The sequence below is a fragment of the Panthera uncia genome, chromosome C2, assembly GCF_023721935.1.
Source record: "Panthera uncia isolate 11264 chromosome C2, Puncia_PCG_1.0, whole genome shotgun sequence".
In the NCBI taxonomy this organism is placed as follows: Eukaryota; Metazoa; Chordata; class Mammalia; order Carnivora; family Felidae; genus Panthera; species Panthera uncia.
Genome location: NC_064810.1, coordinates 47,725,706 through 47,747,386, shown reverse-complemented (window position 1 = coordinate 47,747,386; position 21,681 = coordinate 47,725,706). Strand labels below are relative to the sequence as shown.

The 21,681-nt window shown below is 39.2% G+C and overlaps 1 protein-coding gene across 1 annotated transcript in view; it reads left to right on the top strand.

Moving 5' to 3' along the window:
• The window catches only part of ABI3BP (ABI family member 3 binding protein), a 273,089-nt gene that overhangs the window by 54,487 nt on the left and 196,921 nt on the right, over positions 1-21,681 (top strand). The window contains exon 2 of the mRNA XM_049628087.1: positions 15,858-16,037. Within this exon, the coding sequence (XP_049484044.1) occupies positions 15,858-16,037 (180 nt within the window). The remainder of the gene's footprint in view (positions 1-15,857; positions 16,038-21,681) is intronic.

The following is a 21,681-nucleotide window of genomic DNA, read 5'->3' as shown; positions in this document are numbered from 1 at the left end:
CTTCTTCTTCTTCTTCTTCTTCTTCTTCTTCTTCTTCTTCTTCTTCTTCCTCTCCTAATGTTTATTTGTTTTTGAGAGAGAGAGACAGACCATAAGCAGGGGAAGGGCAGAGACAGAGGGAGACAGAATCTGAAGCAGGCTCCAGGCTCTGAGCTGTCAGCACAGAACCCAATGTGGGGCTCAAACTCATAAACTGTGAGATCATAACCTGAGCAGAAGTTGGACACCCAACTGACTGAGCCACTCAGGCACCCGAGAATTTGTACATCTAACAAGTTCCCAGGTGCAGCTGATGCTCTAACTGGGAGACCATTCTTTAAGAATCTTGGCATGGGGTCTATCCGCCCTTCCATCAGGAGCACCTATTGCCATTACTACTTAAAATAGCAAGAGAATGTGAGCAAATCAACTCCAGGATTTTCATGAAAAGTCAGAAAAAGAACAAGAAGAAGAGAAATGAGTTTTGTTAAGTCTCTTAGCCTATTTGATTTCCTATTTTTATTGTATGTACATTAAAAGTAATAATTACTAAGAATATACTGGTTGTCTAAAGTGGCACAGGCAAAGTATTACAAAGTAGACTTTGAGATCTACTTCCCTACTTGCATTTGGCATATTTCCATGTAATAAAAACCATTTTTGTGTTAGTTTAACAAAACTAAGTACATCCTTTCTTTACCCCTCTCCCATCAGATCTAGAGCCCCTCTGCTATACCCACATTGTACCAATTGTACGAATGATGCTGCAGTGAAATTGTTGACTTATCCATCTGCCTAATTTACTAGATGCGACAGATCATAACTGAATGCGCATCACTAATGCCTCATATCTAGTAGTGAATGAATATATAAATGAAAACCAGATGAATGAAAAGACATATCTCCCAATGCAAATACAGAACTTATTTAGATTTTGTTGTTTGAAGTTAACCATGTCACTGCCCCCTTCCTTTATAGTAAATATATGCTTATTGGTTGCAGGTGGTTGTCCCACACCATCAACACGTTCCAAAGTTTAATTTTTAAAAAATATTTACTTATTTTTGAGAGAGAAAGATACAGACAGACAGACAGACAAAGCATGAGGGGGAGATGGTAGATAGAGAGGGAGACACAGACTTGGGCTCCAGGCTCTGAGCTGTCAGCACAGAGCCTGACATGGGGCTTGAACTCACGAACCGTGAGATCATGACCTGAGCCAAAGTCAGATGCTCAACCAACTGAGCCACCCAGGTGCCCCCCTTTTTAAAATTTTTTAAAAATATTTATCTATTTTTGAGAGAGAGAGAGAGAGTGAGAGAGAGAGACAAACACACTCCAAAGTTTAAAGAGGAATTTTAGGAGAATTGGATTGAGGGTGTGTGCACAAGTGACAACTGTGTATGTCTCAGGATGAGATTTTTCCTTGAGAATGAAAGGCTGTTGACTTAAGCAGTCTATGAAAAGTAATTTTCCTGCTTGGCTGTCGGTTGGGTGACAAGGTAGGTAATGAAGTAAAATAATTAGTCCTGCTAAGAGGTGATGACATGTCAACATTGGCAGGTTCAGTCGGTCTCATTCAGTTATCCAGAGTCACCAGATGGTGAAGTATTGGCCCGAGGAATCAGGGCAATGGGAATTCTCACCAAAGGGAAACTGTGTGGTTGTTTTAGTTGAAATGGAGCTCACTTACAAGAACAGCTGGGCAAACAGATATAAAGTGCTCCATTAAGAAGAAGACATTTTCCCTCTCAGATTTCTGTCAAAATGGCATTTTCTTCTAAATTCAATAGCAAACATTCTCCAGGTATTGGGTGACCATAATATCCTAATAAAAAGTTAACTGGTTGACACCTGGGAGTTATGGCTCAGTGGGAATTGTTCAGGTGTGACTTTATAAAGGGAGCTCTTCACATGAGCTGGGACTTTTTATTTCCTGAGCTCTGAAAGCATGTTTACATGCAGGAACATGTCTTCCAGTGGCAAACTCCCCACAAGGCGCTGGAGAGAGAACATGCTGTTCTGCTTGCACTAGAGCAGAGATCACAGAATGTTGCAGGTTGAGCATCCCGCTCACACTGATCATGTATGTGTAGGTCAAGTTCTGAGTTTCTTCAAAGGCCCCCATTCCTGTACTCTGGCATCTGTCCATGTGGCTTATGGTACTTTTACCCTACTTTTTCTCTACACTTTTTTAAAAATGACATTTTCCTGAAAATTTATAAAAGTCTTGCTTTATATATATCTGAACTATTTTCATGAAGATTTTTCCCCTTATGTTTTCAGATCTGAATTCACAAAACACAAGTAGGGATGCCTTCTGTTCGCCTCTAAAGCTGTGTGCTGTTAATTCAGCCTTTCCTGAATGCCCCAAATCTCTTTTCATCTGTTTTTCTTATTTAGATTCCTGATTCATCACCTGAATTGTATCTATTGAGTGAAGTAATTTCATTGGTACATTAGAAAGCACAATGTCCAAAATGTGGCTGAGCCCCTGTCTTCCTTACAGGTGGCATCCCACCACCCATATCCCTTATGGCCAGTGTCAGCAGAATCAGAAGGCAGGGAAGATGGAAATCAAAGGCATGAAGGAAGAAGGGCAGAGTGGGTGGGAGCAGCTTGAGGCCTATGGGAAGAGTTTAGAGAACTTCAAGTTAGCCTTATAAAGTTGTAAGTAGCAATTATTTCTGCATGGTCTTTGTGAGTGGTTAATGTATAAGACCATAAATAAAAGATGATTTGAATGATGCCATTTAGAGTTTTGCAGTGCACAACTCAAACAACTGTCAGTGGTGTCCCTGTTTCCAGAAGACATGTTGTACAGCTGCTACATGTTTACTGCACACTAGCTCTTTGCAAGCTGTCATTAATTCTCTACTGGGCCGTGGTAAAACTTCATTCCCAAAGAGTTGGGAACTTCACTCCCAAAGAGAGTGACAGAGCTATGTGGGATTTTGAGAAGGAATTCCATTGTGGAGATCCAGAGCCTATGTTAAAATTATGGTTTGTATAATTTAGCATTACAGTTCAATTAAATGCAGTCTATGCCACCAAATATGGTTTCTGGAAGTTTTTGAATGTGTTGTCAGATAGCAACTGCCCTGCTTAATACATAAACTCAAGATGTGACCATAAAGGCATTGGGATGTTTTCCACCTGCAATTCACTGTGTAAGAAGAATATAGAATGCGTTTGAAACTTAGAATTGTCAGCTCTGGGAAGATACTAATGCCTAAAAAGGACTTGCTGATTTTATATATGTACCATTTATATAATGTGAATAAGAATATTAGGCACTATTAAAAGTACTTTCACCAGTGCTGTAATGGCAAGATGATTGAATGACCTTCCATCAGAGGAAAGTCTTTCATCTCTGAGAAAGGCTTATTACTCAGAGATGAGGAAGGTCATGCCATGCCCATGCTCTAGTGGCATGGTATCATGCCAGACAAGAGATTCAACCACATTGAATTACACAAGTAGTTTGCTTTGTTTTGTTGCTGGGTCATATCCCATTGTATGGATAAGCCATAATGTGTTTATCCATTTAACTATTGATTGGCAGTTGGTTTGTTACCAGTTTGGTGCTGCTTTGACTATCTGCATACGAGTCTTCATACAGCTTTATTTTTCATTTCCTCCGGAAAAATACCTAGGAACGAAACTGATAGGTTATTTGGCAGCTGCCCAACAGTTTTCGCAAGTGGTTATACCACTAAACGTTCACATTCAAAATGTGTGAGGGCTCCAGTTGTTCCAAATCTGTCTGACACTTGTTAGTGACAGTCTTTTAACTTTATCCGTTCTTGGGAGTGTGATATCTTACTGTGATTTTAACTTGCATTTCCCTGAAGACTAATGATGTTGACCAGGAGTTGGTAAACTATGACCTGGTAGACAAATCCAGCCAACTGCCTATTTTTATAAGTACAGTTGACCCGTGAGCAATAGGGGTTTGAACTGCACCAGTTCACTTATACACAGATGTTTTTGACAAATACAGTACTGTAAATGTATTTTCTCTTCCTTATGATTTTCAGTAACTTTTTCTTTGCTCTGGCTAACTTTATTGTAAGAATACAAATATAGAATACATAGACAAAATAAGTGTTAATTGACTGTTTATGTTTCCAGTAAGGCTTCCAGTCAACAGCAGGCAATGAGTAGTTAAGTTTTTGCAGAGTCAAAAGTTAATGCAGATTTTCATGCGTGTGGTGACTCAGTGCCCCTAACCCCCATATTGTTCAAGGGTCGACTATGACAAACAGACATGTCCATTGGTTTACAAAGTGTTTGTAGCTGCTTTTGTGCCACAGTGGCAGAGTTGACTAGTTCTAGCAGAGAGCACCTGGTCTACAAAACCTCAAATATTTATCATTTGACCACTTACAAAAAGCATCTGATGACCCTGATGTTCAGCATGTGCTTGTTGGCTATCACATATTGTCTTTAGTGAGGAATCATTTAAATCCTTTTCCCTTAAAAAAAAATATATTTTGTCTTCTTATTGAGTACAAAGAATTCTTTTAAACATTCTGAATTCAAGTTTTTAAATAGATACACATATTGCAAATACTTTCTTCCAATTTGTAGTTTGGCTTTTATTTTTCTTGTTAGTTCTTTTAAAGTTCAAAACTTTAAATATCTGATCCAATTTGATTTGTCAGTTTTTGAAATCTATGCTTTATCTGTCATATATGAACTGATGGGAATTAACTTTATTATTTTGATATCTTAGAAAATTGACTCTGTATAAAAAAAGGCACTAAATAAGTTTAGGGGTTGGCAGTATAAATGGGATGTGTGTAACAAAAGAGAAACATACTACGGGTGATAATCAAGCTTGTTCTTTTAGTCCTGAAACAATTGAGTCATTATTCTTTTAAATATAATTTATTGCTAAATTGGCTAACATACAATGTGTACAGTGTGCTCTTGGTTTTTGGGGTAGATTCCCGTGGTTTATTGCTTACATACAGCACCCAGTGCTCATCCCAACAAGTGCCCTCCTCAATGTCCATCACCCATTTCCCCTCTGCCCCACCTCCCCATCAACCCTCAGTTTGTTCTCTGTATTTAAGAGACTCTTATGGTTTGCCTCCAATGGAGTCATTATTGACATCAGTATTATAGCTATTTTTTTTTATTTCATATCTTATAGAAATTAATGTTGATCTGGTTTATTCCTAAATTTGCAATTTAGAATATTTCTGATGTCATTAGTGTTTTACAACACTGAGAGCATATTTTTCTGCTGCTACACTAATAGATAATTTTTACTTTAAAAAGAGAACTTTAGTATCAATTTTCTCTTAAGGTGATTTAATCAACTTGGCTAACTATGTATCAAACTTTAGGCCACATTCTGAAATATTTTAGAAAGTATAGGATAACCTTAAGAGAGCCTAGACAAAAAAGAATATATCCTGTTGAATGGGTTGGAATGGTAACTCCTTTCTCACTGATCTGTGTCTGGATGTTTATAATAGTTTAGCTAAGTACCATGTGTTTGGGCTATGTTTCTTGACAAAGCTGAAACTGACCACAGCCACTCAGAACTCTGGGGTCAACACTAAATGCCTGCTCAGTACCTGTGCCTATAGCAAAGCAACCTCTGGTTGATCCAGAGAGTTCTCTGAGCTTACAGTGCTCCACCTTTTGTCTGGTGTTCTTATCTCAGTACCTCCTTACTGATTTTAATGCCACAGGGCATGTATTTACTTTTATTTATTTATTTATTTATTTATTTATTTATTTTTAATATATGAAATTTACTGTCAAATTGGTTTCCATACAACACCCAGTGCTCATCCCAAAAGGTGCCCTCCTCAATACCCATCACCCACCCTGCCCTCCCTCCCACCCCCCATCAACCCTCAGTTTGTTCTCAGTTTTTAACAGTCTCTTATGCTTTGGCTCTCTCCCACTCTAACCTCTTTTTTTTTTTTTTCTTTTCTTTCCTTCCCCTCCCCCATGGGTTTCTGTTGTTTCTCAGGATCCACATAAGAGTGAAACCATATGGTATCTGTCTTTCTCTGTATGGCTTATTTCACTTAGCATCACACTCTCCAGTTCCATCCATGTTGCTACAAAAGGCCATATTTCATTTTTTCTCATTGCCACGTAGTATTCCATTGTGTATATAAACCACAATTTCTTTATCCATTCATCAGTTGATGGACATTTAGGCTCTTTCCATAATTTGGCTATTGTTGAGAGTGCCGCTATAAACATTGGGGTACAGGTGCCCCTATGCATCAGTACTCCTGTATCCCTTGGATAAATTCCTAGCAGTGCTATTGCTGGGTCATAGGGTAGGTCTATTTTTAATTTTCTGAGGAACCTCCACACTGCTTTCCAGAGCGGCTGCACCAATTTGCATTCCCACCAACAGTGCAAGAGGGTTCCTGTTTCTCCACATCCTCTCCAGCATCTATAGTCTCCTGATTTCTTCATTTTGGCCACTCTGACTGGCGTGAGGTGATATCTGAGTGTGGTTTTGATTTGTATTTCCCTGATAAGGAGCGACGTTGAACATCTTTTCATGTGCCTGTTGGCCATCCGGATGTCTTCTTTAGAGAAGTGTCTATTCATGTTTTCTGCCCATTTCTTCACTGGGTTATTTGTTTTTCGGGTGTGGAGTTTGATGAGCTCTTTATAGATTTTGGATACTAGCCCTTTGTCCGATGTGTCATTTGCAAATATCTTTTCCCATTCCGTTGGTTGCCTTTTAGTTTTGTTGGTTGTTTCCTTTGCTGTGCAGAGGCTTTTTATCTTCATAAGGTCCCAGTAATTCACTTTTGCTTTTAATTCCCTTGCCTTTGGGGATGTGCCGAGTAAGAGATTGCTACGGCTGAGGTCAGAGAGGTCTTTTCCTGCTTTCTCCTCTAAGGTTTTGATGGTTTCCTGTCTCACATTCAGGTCCTTTATCCATTTTGAGTTTATTTTTGTGAATGGTGTGAGAAAGTGGTCTAGTTTCAACCTTCTGCATGTTGCTGTCCAGTTCTCCCAGCACCATTTGTTAAAGAGACTGTCTTTTTTCCATTGGATGTTCTTTCCTGCTTTGTCAAAGATGAGTTGGCCATACGTTTGTGGGTCTAGTTCTGGGGTTTCTATTCTATTCCATTGGTCTATGTGTCTGTTTTTATGCCAATACCATGCTGTCTTGATGATGACAGCTTTGTAGTAGAGGCTAAAGTCTGCGATTGTGATGCCTCCTGCTTTGGTCTTCTTCTTCAAAATGACTTTGGCTATTCGGGGCCTTTTGTGGTTCCATATGAATTTTAGGATTGCTTGTTCTAGTTTCGAGAAGAATGCTGGTGCAATTTTGATTGGGATTGCATTGAATGTGTAGATAGCTTTGGGTAGTATTGACATTTTGACAATATTTATTCTTCCAATCCATGAGCATGGAATGTCTTTCCATTTCTTTATATCTTCTTCAATTACCTGCATAAGCTTTCTATAGTTTTCAGCATACAGATCTTTTACATCTTTGGTTAGATTTATTCCTAGGTATTTTATGCTTCTTGGTGCAATTGTGAATGGGATCAGTTTCTTCATTTGTCTTTCTGTTGCTTCATTGTTAGTGTATAAGAATGCAACTGATTTCTGCACATTGATTTTGTATCCTGCAACTTTGCTGAATTCATGTATCAGTTCTAGCAGACTTTTGGTGGAGTCTATCGGATTTTCCATGTATAATATCATGTCATCTGCAAAAAGCGAAAGCTTGACTTCATCTTTGCCAATTTTGATGCCTTTGATTTCCTTTTGTTGTCTGATTGCTGATGCTAGAACTTCCAGCACTATATTGAACAACAGCGGTGACAGTGGGCATCCCTGTCGTGTTCCTGATCTCAGGGAAAAAGCTCTCAGTTTTTCCCCGTTGAGGATGATGTTAGCTGTGGGCTTTTCATAAATGGCCTTTATGATCTTTAAGTATGTTCCTTCTATCCCGACTTTCTCAAGGGTTTTTATTAAGAAAGGGTGCTGGATTTTGTCAAAGGCCTTTTCTGCATCGATTGACAGGATCATATGGTTCTTCTCTTTTTTTTTGTTAATGTGATGTATCACGTTGATCGATTTGCGAATGTTGAACCAGCCCTGCATCCCAGGAATGAATCCCACTGGATCATGGTGAATAATTCTTTTTATATGCTGTTGAATTCGATTTGCTAGTATCTTATTAAGAATTTTTGCATCCATATTCATCAGGGATATTGGCCTGTAGTTCTCTTTTTTTACTGGGTCTCTGTCTGGTTTAGGAATCAAAGTAATACTGGCTTCATAGAATGAGTCTGGAAGTTTTCCTTCCCTTTCTATTTCTTGGAATAGCTTGAGAAGGATAGGTATTATCTCTGCTTTAAATGTCTGGTAGAACTCCCCTGGGAAGCCATCTGGTCCTGGACTCTTATTTGTTGGGAGATTTTTGATAACCGATTCAATTTCTTCGCTGGTTATGGGTCTGTTCAAGCTTTCTATTTCCTCCTGATTGAGTTTTGGAAGAGTGTGGGTGTTTAGAAATTTGTCCATTTCTTCCAGGTTGTCCAATTTGCTGGCATATAATTTTTCATAGTATTCCCTGATAATTGTTTGTATCTCTGAGGGATTGGTTGTAATCATTCCATTTTCATTCATGATTTTATCTATTTGGGTCATCTCCCTTTTCTTTTTGAGAAGCCTGGCTAGAGGTTTGTCAATTTTGTTTATTTTTTCAAAAAACCAACTCTTGGTTTCGTTGATCTGCTCTACAGTTTTTTTAGATTCTATATTGTTTATTTCTGCTCTGATCTTTATTATTTCTCTTCTTCTGCTGGGTTTAGGCTGCCTTTGCTGTTCTGCTTCTATTTCCTTTAGGTGTGCTGTTAGGTTTTGTATTTGGGATTTTTCTTGTTTCTTGAGATAGGCCTGGATTGCAATGTATTTTCCTCTCAGGACTGCCTTCGCTGCATCCCAAAGCGTTTGGATTGTTGTATTTTCATTTTCGTTTGTTTCCATGTATATTTTAATTTCTTCTCTAATTGCCTGGTTGACCCACTCATTCGTTAGTAGGGTGTTCTTTAACCTCCATGCTTTTGGAGGTTTTCCAGACTTTTTCCTGTGGTTGATTTCAAGCTTCATAGCATTGTGGTCTGAAAGTATGCATGGTATAATTTCAATTCTTGTAAACTTATGAAGGGCTGTTTTGTGACCCAGGATATGATCTATCTTGGAGAATGTTCCATGTGCACTCGAGAAGAAAGTATATTCTGTTGCTTTGGGATGCAGAGTTCTAAATATATCTGTCAAGTCCATCTGATCCAATGTATCATTCAGGGCCCTTGTTTCTTTATTGACTGTGTGTCTAGATGATCTATCCATTTCTGTAAGTGGGGTGTTAAAGTCCCCTGCAATGACCACATTCTTATCAATAAGGTTGCTTATGTTTATGAGTAATTGTTTTATATATCTGGGGGCTCGGGTATTTGGCGCATAGACATTTATAATAGTTAGCTCTTCCTGGTGGATAGACCCTGTGATTATTATATAATGCCCTTCTTCATCTCTTGTTACAGCCTTTAATTTAAAGTCTAGTTTGTCTGATATAAGTATGGCTACTCCAGCTTTCTTTTGGCTTCCAGGAGCATGATAAATAGTTCTCCATCCCCTCACTCTCAATCTAAAGGTGTCCTCAGATCTAAAATGAGTCTCTTGTAGACAGCAAATAGATGGGTCTTGTTTTTTTATCCATTCTGATACCCTATGTCTTTTAGTTGGCGCATTTAATCCATTTACATTCAGTGTTATTATAGAAAGATATGGGTTTAGAGTCATTGTGATGTCTGTATGTTTTATGCTTGTAGTGATGTCTCTGGTACTTTGTCTCACAGGATCCCCCTTAGGATCTCTTGTAGGGCTGGTTTCGTGGTGACAAATTCCTTCAGTTTTTGTTTGTTTGGGAAGACCTTTATCTCTCCTTCTATTCTAAATGACAGACTTGCTGGATAAAGGATTCTCGGCTGCATATTTTTTCTGTTTAGCACACTGTAGATATCGTGCCAAGCCTTTCTGGCCTGCCAAGTTTCAAAGGAGAGATCAGTCACGAGTCTTATAGGTCTCCCTTTATAAGTGAGGGCACGTTTATCCCTTGCTGCTTTCAGAATTTTCTCCTTATCCTTGTATTTTGCCAGTTTCACTATGATATGTCGTGCAGAAGATCGATTCAAGTTACGTCTGAAGGGAGTTCTCTGTGCCTCTTGGATTTCAATGCCTTTTTCCTTCCCCAGGTCAGGGAAGTTCTCAGCTATAATTTGTTCAAGTACCCCTTCAGCACCTTTCCCTCTCTCTTCCTCCTCTGGGATACCAATTATGCGTATATTATTTTTTTTTAGTGTATCACTTAGTTCTCTAATTTTCCCCTCATACTCCTGGATTTTTTTATCTCTCTTTCTTTCAGCTTCCTCTTTCTCCATAACTTTATCTTCTAGTTCACCTATTCTCTCCTCTGCCTCTTCAAGCCGAGCCATCGTGGTTTCCATTTTGTTTTGCATTTCGTTTAAAGCGTTTTTCAGCTCCTCGTGACTGTTCCTTAGTCCCTCGATCTTTGTGGCAAGAGATTCTCTGCTGTCCTGTATACTGTTTTCAAGCCCAGCGATTAATTTTATGACTATTATTCTAAATTCACGTTCTGTTATATTATTTAAATCCTTTTTGATCAGTTCATTAGCTGTTGTTATTTCCTGGAGATTCTTCTGAGGGGAATTCTTCCGTTTGGTCATTTTGGAGAGTCCCTTGTGTGGTGAGGACCTGCAGTGCACTTCCCCTGTGCTGTGGTGTATAACTGGAGTTGGTGGGCGGGGCCGCAGTCCGACCTGATGTCTGCCCCCAGCCCACTGCTGGGGCCACAGTCAGACTGGTGTGTGCCTTCTCTTCCCCTCTCCTAGGGGCGGGATTCACTGTGGGGTGGCGTGGCCCGTCTGGGCTACTTGCACACTGCCAGGCTTGTGTTGCTGGGGATCTGGCGTATTAGCTGGGGTGGGTAGGCAAGGTGCACGGGGGGTGGAGGGGCAGGCTTAGCTCGCTTCTCCTTAGGTGATCCACTCCAGGAGGAGCCCTGTGGCAGCGGGAGGGAGTCAGATCCGCTGCCGGAGGTTTGGCTCCGCAGAAGCACAGAGTTGGGTGTTTGCGCGGAGTGAGCAAGTTCCCTGGCAGGAACTGGTTCCCTTTGGGATTTTGGCTGGGGGATGGGCGGGGGAGATGGCGCTGGCGCCTTTGTTCCCCGCCAAGCTGAGCTCTGCCGTCCGGGGGCTCAGCAGCTCTCCCTCCCTTTGTCCTCCAGCCTTCCCGCTTTCCGAGCAGAGCTGTTAACTTATGACCTCCCAGACGCTAAGTCGCGCTTGCTGTCGGAACACAGTCTGTCCGGCCCCTCCGCTTTTGCCAGCCAGACTCGGGGGCTCCGCTTGGCCGGCGAGCCGCCCCTCCGCCCCGGCTCCCTCCCGCCAGTCCGTGGAGCGCGCACCGCCTCGCCGCCCTTCCTACCCTCTTCCGTGGGCCTCTCGTCTGCGCTTGACTCCTGAGACTCCCTTCTGCTAATCCTCTGGCGGTTTTCTGGGTTCTTTAGGCAGGTGTAGGTGGAATCTAAGTGATCGGCTGGACGCGCTGTGAGCCCTGCGTCCTCCTACGCCGCCATCTTCTTGTATTTACTTTTAAAAATTAAAAGAGGATTAATTCTAATTTTATTTTGAAAGACTTTTTTTTTTTTTCTTTTAGTATTTCACAACACCCTTTTGAACTATTTGGAGATGCTCTAGGGTGTTGCAAAAAGAGGATTAGAAACAACTGTTCTAGATCCAAGGTTCTACTTTACCAATATGCAATCTTTTTTCTCAACCATACTGGTGTTGTTTTCCTGGAATGTTCACATTCTTTATTTTGTCTCACTCTTCATTGGCAGAGGCTTTATTTCTCGTGTAAGATACAATAAAATGTTCTTCCAGGACTCTTACTTCTCTGTACTCCTGGGCTTTTCTGGGCAATATATATGCCATTTTACTTATAAATGTTTTCCTAGTTAAGCTTATATCATGTTCTATTATTTTTCTGTTAATTCTACCTTATGTCATTCACCAGAGGTTTTCATACAAACATTGAAAGATAACTGTCACCACAGGACTGTGTTCCAAAGCATTTAATTAGAGTTACTCAGAATGAAGCATAATTTATCAAAGATTAAAAATTATTATAGGATGCATGGAGATATACCCTAAAATATTGGGGGATATTGTCCAGTAGTATAAAATTGAATACTAGTCCAAACATTCATTTGAAGAAAAGCTTGACAAAATTAATCAGATTGAAAGGGCAAAAAAGGTTAAACTCTTTGCTGAGCACTGAAAAGACCAATGGTGTAATAACTCAATGAGCGAAGGCATGTAAGGAAGACAAACCAAAGATAGAGGGAATCCATACTGCGTGACAATGTGAGCATAGGTGAAGGTGCATTGCAGAATGTGAGAAGATTATACTGGCCAAACAGAAGTAATATAGGTTGAAAAATAATAAAGGAAGCAGTAATGTGTGCCAGGGTAATTATAAGGGGCTTGAATTCTTAGCTCCAAAGAAGGAACTGAGATGATCGTCTCAAAATACCATGTTTGTGATGCTGCTTTGAGGTCAGATTTGTCTGTGTGCATCTCTCTTTCTTTTTCAGGACTTTTAAAAATTTAGCTCCAGAGAGTAGGATGAATTAGAATTTTGGAAAAAGTTGGTCAGCTAAATGCCAATTCGTTCAAAGAGTTACATGATGTTGATATATTTGCTGGCATATTTGCAAAAGGGAGAAAGACTGGAGTCATGAAAATTCCTGTGCAGAGGAAATGAGAATAATTCCACCTTGTCAGTTGGTAATTCTGTTTACAGCCTTCTTTTTCCTCACTTGGTGCAGCCATCCTTTCCACTTTCCAAGTGGAAGATGCCCATCAGGCCAAAAGGTATGAACAAAGGTCTGATGTGATGATGCTGTGAATCTTGGCCCTTAGTCAAACATGAATGCAGCCTAAGTACAGTGAGATTCCTTCTTCTCTGCTTCCCAACAAGGGGTTGGAAATAGGCCAGTGAGTTTTGATTTACTGTGGGACCTGATAACCTTCTAAGGTAGTGGTATATGTCCTTGACTGATATTTGTTCCATTCCATTGAGCAGGATGGATCTAGGCACATAACTAAAAAGGGAAAATTTGGCTTGGACAAAATCTATGTTATAGCTAAAGTATAAACCCCCTCATCAAAATCTAATGAAGTTAGGACAAAACACCAGCAGTTAGCATCAACTTGAGTGTCATGGTCTGGGTGTTGGGGTCACCCCTTACTCTGTTGGGTAATGATGAAGTTCTCAACGGCAACAGAGCAGGAAGTGCAGCTTAGTGAGAACTGAGATCCAGTTTTGACCCTGCACTTAACTTGCCGAGTGACAGAGGAGTGGCTGCCCTCAATTTAGTTGTTTGTGCTACGAGAGAATTGCACAAGATGAGCTAGACTAGATGAGTCTTCCTTGGACTTGAGATAAGCCACCCAGTATCTCCGGGTTTCAATTTTGCCTCAAGTATAGGAATAGCAATTTGAGATTCTAGAAGTTTATAGAAATTTTATCAAATTCTTAGGAAGTACAAAGTTCTATGTACATATGTAAAAATAGTGGTACTGGCTGGTGAGGTCAGAGAGTGGTTCCCACAACCTGGTATCCAAGAAGGGTCTGTCTTTATTTTTTCAAAGGCCTATTGGAATCCTTTTATGTAGCTATATTGAGGCATTCCAGGCTGATTTTGACTGGGATAGTATAAATTTAGTGTAATGACTTTGGGAAGCCCATGCTGTTCAGAGGTGCTGACTGGTGTTAATGCAATATAAATCTTTGATTCGTGAGAAATAGAATGTGGATTACTAAATTAATAAATGCAGTCTTTCCCGTGGGCAAAATATTTTGGGGAAAAAAAGAAATCTCTATGGAATAAAGAAAGAAAATAATTGAGGTCCACACTCTCTTATCTTAAAACTCTTGGGGCCAGATATGTTTTAGAATTCAGAAAATCTTTGGATTTTAGCAATGTACTAGGTTATCTAGACCAGATATTAAGTAACCTCTTCAGCAGGGCTTGGCCAGCACCCCTTAATTAAACATACTAACTTTCCTACAATTAAACATGTGAATAGTCACGCAGACTAGTCAGTAAGATTCAAGAAAGACTCAGTGGCCTCATTATGGTTCAGATTGGGTTTTGTTACCAAATAAGTTTAACCTAAATCTACAAAAAACCTTACAAATCCTGTTTTGGATTTCTGAACTGTGGCTAAAAGGTTATCTATGGCCTTCATTAAGTAACAGATTATTGGGGCACCTGGGTGGCTAAATCGGTTAAGCGTCTGACTTCGGCTCAGGTTGTGATCTCGCAGTCCGTGAGTTCGAGCCCCGCGTCGGGCTCTGTGCTGACAGCTCAGAGCCTGGAGCCTGTTTCAGATTCTGTGTCTCCCTCTCTCTGACCCTCCCCCATTCATGCTCTGTCTCTCTCAGTCTCAAAAATAAACATTTAAAAAAAAGTAACAGATTATTGAGCAATTACTATGTGCCAGCTTTAAGATAGTGCCATTTGCAGGATGCCTGGGTGGCTCAGTTGGTTGAGAATATGATTCTTGATTTTGGCTCAAGTCATGATCTCACAGTTCATGGGATGAGACCCTCATCAGGCTTTGCACTGACAGTGCAGAGCCTGCCTGGGATTCTCTGTCTCTCCTTCTCTCTCTGCCCCTTATTCATGTGTACACCCTCTCACTCAATAAATAAATGAAACATAAAAAAAAAAAAAGATAATGCCGTTTTCACTAATCTTTGTAAACAACCCCTCAAAGTGGACATTGTTATCCATGATCCATAATTTTCAAATCGGGAAATTCAGGGTCAAGTACTTTCAGGGAGTGGCCAGAGGATACATCGATAACTAAGTTGCAGAACTGGGATTTGAACGAGGCTCCTTCTGGCCCCAAAGACAAAACACCATGTCGTTTACTCACGGCTTAGTCAAGACCTCCGGTTAGTGCGATGATCTGCCACTATTGCCTACACAGTTAAAAAGAAAAAAAAAAAGCTTTGAAAATTTAATTAAGATTTTTCTCCTCAGTCTGCACAATCTCTCTGGGAAAGTTCATCAAATGATTATCTAGAAACTGACAACATCCAGGTGGATCTGTATTCTTTTCCTGAGCATCGCACTTGAATATTCAACTTCCTTCAGAGCATCTCCATGCAGTTGTCTCACTGACCCTACCGGTTCCAAATAGAACTAAAGGTTTTCTCCTCCACCTGTCTCTTCTTTCAGAACTCCCTATCCTCCCATCTCAGGTACCCTTAAGCTGTCTCCCGGCCCTCACTCCTGTCCCTTTGTTTCCATCTCTATTAATCACTAAATTTTGCAGGAATACAGCTGGAGGGCAGCATTGATGAGGCTGGGTATTTTCAAAGCGCAGTAGCTAAATTTACTAATTAGACATTTCAGATCCTTTGCCCCTCCCGACAGTATGTATAAAATGAAGGTTTTGACTAATTGTGGATAACCAAAATAGCCTTAAATACCATCTACCTGCTCAATAATAAACTACTAAATATTAAGCCCTAAGATTTTCCTTTGTGTTCTAGACTGCTTTATACGTTATTTAGTTTGGGTTTGGGGATCTCAAAATTACCCATGTTTTAGCCGTTTAGGTGGGTATGTCAGAATATTGGTTAGCTAAGTAGACCACGTGCTTTCTAGCGACAATGCCTGTAACAACTAACCTTTGCTCCAAATTTGCTCTGGGTTGCTAAATCAGTGAAATAATAGCCTGGTACTTTTTTGTTGCCATCTTTAGGTAAAAGGCCAAGCCTGAAAGTCCACATCAATACCACGAGTGACTCCATCCTCTTGAAGTTCCTACGTCCAAATCCAAATGTAAAACTGGAAGGTTTTCTCCTGGGATATGGCAGCAACTTGTCACCAAACCAGTACTTCCCTCTTCCAGCAGAAGGGAAACACACGGAGGCCGTAGTCGGTAAGATGTGTGGGTTTCAGGCACGGGAAGAAGACAGGTCGCAGGTAATGGGCACAACACGAGATAGAAATCTTGAAGGCAGGCATCCTTTCTTCCATTCTCAGCCAAACCAAATGCCAAAATTACAAGTTATCTTCATAATTGTTGTAATGGATACAGCACAGTTCTTTACATGAGAAAATATGGGATGCGTACTCTGTGTGTACTGTGGAAATAATCAGCTTCATTGTCACTATACCGACAATCCCTGACCAGAGAACTTAAATTGCATAGGAAAAAAAATGAGCTAAAATGCTTCGTTTTAGCCTGTCTATTTGGATCAATTTTTCTCTCTGTTTTATTTTTACATTCTTCTGGTGGAAAATAGAAACTAGAGCTTTCTGGGCATGTCTTCATGAGAAGCTACCCTTAAAAAGGAAAAGAAAATATATTACATTTTTAAAAAATTTTAGCATATTTCAGACAAAAAGATTAAAAGCTTTTACATGGATTATAAAATGTTACATTTCTTTGAAAATGTTTTTAATCCCATTAAAATGTAATTTGAGGATGTAAGCATCTTTAAGCCTTATTCAGAAAAATTATTTGCACGTAAAACCTTTTTAAAGATAAAATTTTTAAGAAGGGGATTATCTATTATGAATGCCTTCAAAGGCTTTCTGAACAGTCTCAGATGAGATTTGTATTTCGCTCCACTGCTAGGATTATTGCTAAAGAGCTTTTGCATGAAGTTCCCATGTTTAACCATGTATTTGAACTATCGTACATCAGATCTGGCATTCATGCATATACGCGAGGAACGTTGCATAAATATTTTTGTTCGTTCTTCACAGAGAAGTCTGTTTACAGTCTTACTTTACAATCAGACAGGAGTGTAACATTATTAATGAAATGTCTAGACTAGATTTTACCTAAGATAATTGTTTTAAAGCAAACACATTACACTTTGTTGCCAAAAAAAAAAAAAAATTGAGAATTACACACTTTTGACAAATGTTACAACACTAACCTTGGATCATACAAACCATAAGGAATTTGAAATTTTGCAAATATTCCCTCACCACATTCACTCTTTACTACAAAAGGTGCCTGGAAGCTGTATACTCACTCTCGGCACAAATGGAAGCAGGTCTCCTGACCCTTTATTTATTAAGTATTGGAAGTAATGCTTTATTTATGATAGTTTTTCCCCTTGGTTCTGTAGATTGAGAATTTGGTCAGTTGAAAACTTCCTTTTCATAAGAGGTGAAAGACTTTCAATCTTAAAAAGATAGAAGTCAGGTTGTTAATGAAAAACATGTGCAGAAAAGTAAAGAAAATTTTCTATTATAAATATACCAAGCTTTCAGTAGCTCAGTGATGAGGGATAATCAAAAGGACAAAATATACTTTTATTTATTTACTGTTGTTGTCATCCTTTGGAATTTTTTATTATGGAAAGTTCAAACATGTAAGGAGGGCAAATATAATGACCCTCATGTTTCATTATGTAACTTGAATACATATCACTGTTTTGCTCTCGTGTTCTATGTATTCTTCATGTACACCATTTTTTTAAATTAGATTTTAAAGCATACCTGGATACCATATTTTTAAAACTGTGAACACTCCAGTATGCATCTCTAACAGATAGGAAATATTTTTAGTAATGCCATGTCTTTATCACATTACAATAATAATTTTACAAAATCATTTGCTGCCTAGTCCATATTTAAATTTCTCTGGTGGTCTTAAAAATGCCTTCTTAGAGTGGTTTCCTTTTTGAATGAGGATCCAAACAAGGCATACTTGTTACATTTGGTTATTATGTCTCCTAAGTATCTTTCACCCTTTCTCTGCTCCCTTTTTAAGTGTTATTGATTTGCTGGAGTACTTGCCTCCTTCATCCTGGTCCACATTCTGTATTTAACTGGTTGCTTCCATTCTGTAATTTTTAACTGGTTTCTCCATGTCCTACATTTCCTGTGAAAAAATACGCAGATTTGGAAGCTGCGTTAAATTTAGATTCAGCTTGTCTGGGGAAATAAAACTTTATAGATGGCACTGTGTATTTCCTAAACCTCACGAAAAGAGGTACATAAATGGCTGGCATCACGCTTAGTGATGTTAAGACTGTTTGGTGTGCCTGGGTGGTCTCAGTCTGATCCCTCCATTATAAAATTCACCATCAAATTTTCACTTAATAGTTCTCACATCGATTGATGATTATTGCCCAGCTCCATTATTTCATATGGAGCTTATAAAATGGCAATTTTACATTCTAGATACATTCTAGATATAACCTAATTCAATTATTCTTTCTGCATTTTTTTTAGCTGAAATTCTACAATAAAGAATTTTTTTATTTTTAAAATTTTCCTAATATACTATTTTAGGAAGGGCAGGATAAATTCTCATTGTAATAAATTGGTGCTCTGATAATCTCCAGTTGTGACCTATAATATTGTTTTATGATAAGTAACAGTGTATTGATTTTATATTTTTATATTTTTAAAGTTTATTTATTTTTGAGAGGGAGAGAGAGAGCAGGCGCGCGCCAAGCGGGGCAGAGAGGGGCAGGGAGAGAGGGCGACAGAGGATCTGAAGCGGGCTCTGTACTGACAGCAGAGAGCCCGATAGATGTGTGAGATCAGACCTGAGCCAAAGGTAGACGTTTAACTGACTGAGCCACCCAGAAGCCCCAACTGTTATATATTTAATGAGGTTTAATCAGTATATCCCTTATCCTACCCTTATGATCTTTCTCATTAGCTAGTTTGCTTATGGCCGGCTGTTCACCTTGGTTCACTATTGAACTGTGAATTTCTTGAAGTCAGGGTTTATGTTATTCTTTGGTTATTCATAGCAGAATGATTTACATTGAATATATAGGCAGTAATGATTGTGGCCCTGGATTGAATAGACTCAAGTTCTGTGTAGAATATTTAGCCTGGAGGAGGCCAGGAGAGTTAGTCTGATTTAGGCCCTTGTCATCAGGCAAGTATATTTCTAAGCCATCTCGGGTAGATAAAATATATCACTGTGTATCTTAAAGATCTCTAGGGACAAAGATTCCAGAACATCTCCTGGAAGGCTATTCCACGTAGCCTTTTTAAAACTTTTACCTCATCCTTTAGATAAATGTGTTCTTTTTATAATTTCCTTTCCTTCTAGTATTCTAGTGGAAGAGAAAAAAAGTTCCTCTTCTTTCCCTTTCCATCTTTCTTTCTGCCAGAGGATCTGTGTGCTTCTGCTTTGATTACTTCAAAATGAACTTGCATTTCCAAGTTACATGTTATTCTGTGGTTGCGTAAGTTTATTACTTATCGTCTTTCCTAATGATTGAATTTATGTTAATTGCTCCTAATTGATGAAGCAGCTATTAGTTTTTTATTGCTGCTATAACAAATTACCATAAGTTTGGTGACTTAAAACATCACAGACATATTATCTTACAGTTCTGTGTGTCAGAAACCCAACGTGGCACTCTCTCTCTGGGGTGAAATAAAGGTGTGGGCGGGGGTGAAAAGTCTTCCAGAGGCTCTGAGGGAAGAACTGTTTCCTTGCTTTTTGCAGCTCCTAGAGGCTTCCACATTCCCCTTCCACCTTCCAACAACAAAAGTGAGTCAACTGCTTCTTATTCCACAACGCTCTGAATTCATCTTCTGCCTCCCTCCTCCACTTTAAAAGATCCTTGTGATTATATTGAGCCCAGCTGGATAATCCAGGATGCTCTCCCTATTTTAAGATCAGCTCATTAGCAACCTTATTTATATCTGTAACCTTAATTCTCCTTTGTCATGTAACCTATTTACAGGTTCTGGGGATTAGGATTTGGGCAAACTTTGAGGGACCTTGATTCTGCCTGCCGCAAACTGCCATGTTTGATATTTGTGTCTCTATTATTTGTGCCACCAGTTTATTGTATGATCATTCTCAATTCTGTTCATCTGTAGAATAGCAATGAAATCTATTTTCCACAGATGTGCTGTGGGTGCATTAGTGAATTCAAGATTATAAAGTGATGAGTTGAAATCCCTTGAGTGCAAGCTGCTGTACAAGAGCAAAGAATTATTGCTTTGTGAAAAGAGCATAACTTGCAGCCTCTCCTCTTACTTTCTTCTCTAATGAGATAGTAGCCTTTGTCAGTTGCATTGATCTATATGAAAACAGATGAACTTATTTTCATTTTCCAAATAATGTTAAGTGCCACATTGTGACATGTTTCATTTGTTTGATGTGTTGAAAAGAGTCCGCCATGGAAATGAGAAGCTGTTGATCATTCAGAAATACTCAAGTTAGCATTTAGTGACCTGTGGACTAAAACTCTCTTACTAAATAATCATTTATAAGTATTTCTATATTTATTTTAATAGTGGTCTCTCTTATCGAAAGAGGCATTTTCAGAAGTTACATACTGGTCTTAAGTGTAAAACTAAAAAACAAAACATTCCCCTTTGCTATTTATTCATATAGAACTTCTGCAGAAAAATTTATTTCATCAAAATCTTCTAAGATTTTAGTAGATTAATTGGAGCCGTGAAAAAAAAAAAAAAGGTAGTATTTTGCCAGGGGACTATTCATACATATTAATGGCCGTGAGAGTGCTGCAATGATGCGATAAAACATGATTCACATTTAGAAGATCTAGGTTCGTATATCCTTTTTTTTCTTAAACCCATCTCATAAAAGTTCTCATTTCTGGTTTACACATCCAGACATTGCTTTGCCACTTTTAGTGCTCAGCTGTTGGTAATTTTACAAACATCCAATAAAGTAAAATATGAGAAGTTTTTGATATCAAATCTTTATAGACTCACACTTTCTGATGTTTTCCTGACATCTACAACTATAATCAATACCACCTGGGAAGGAAAGCGTTGTATCCCATCACGTATGTAGTGCACGTTAAGGAGTTATTTCAGTACCCTGACTGCAAGAAAAGCTTGAATTGAAAATAAATCATATAGTTATCACTACCACAAATTCTGACTAAAGAATCTGTCTTCCAACCAGGTGTTGGGACTCAAAGGGATTTAAGAGGGCAAACTCCCTGTCCTGTTCTCACAGCTGCTAACTCTTCCATTCACTGCTCTTATAGGGCGTGTTTCTCTCCAGCAGCTGGGGGTTTCTCAGTCTCTCTCCCTTGTCACCATCTTGCTCTTTGCTCGTTAGAGTGGTTTCTGAGCTAGTTGGGGGAGGACACAGTGGTAACTGCTCCGAAGATGGTCTGCACTGGAAAGACCTTGGCCCAGAAGGCTGCCATGTGCTTTCTAGGGAAGATCCATGTCTACCCAGAGAACCAGCGTGACGTGGGGTAAGGTTATGCATGTACTTTTGAGTCAGACAGACCGGGACTCAAATTCAGTACAACAACTTACTGTGGGGTAGTTCTGGTAAGTCATTCTCTCAGTTCATTTCTTTTATATAAAATACAGAAAAACCTTTCAGGAATGTTGTGAAGATTATGAATAGGTCATATAAGGCAGCTAATATAAACCTTAGTACAGAGTAGTATGTTTTATAAGTTTTGTCAGTTGCTTTCATAATATGCTGAGTGGTCTTGGATAATTTAACCTTTCTGAGCTTTGTTTGTTTCAACTGCTAATAAGAAATGAGCTCAATCACCGCTAAAGTTGTGGTCCATGCTAAGATTTAGTGCTAG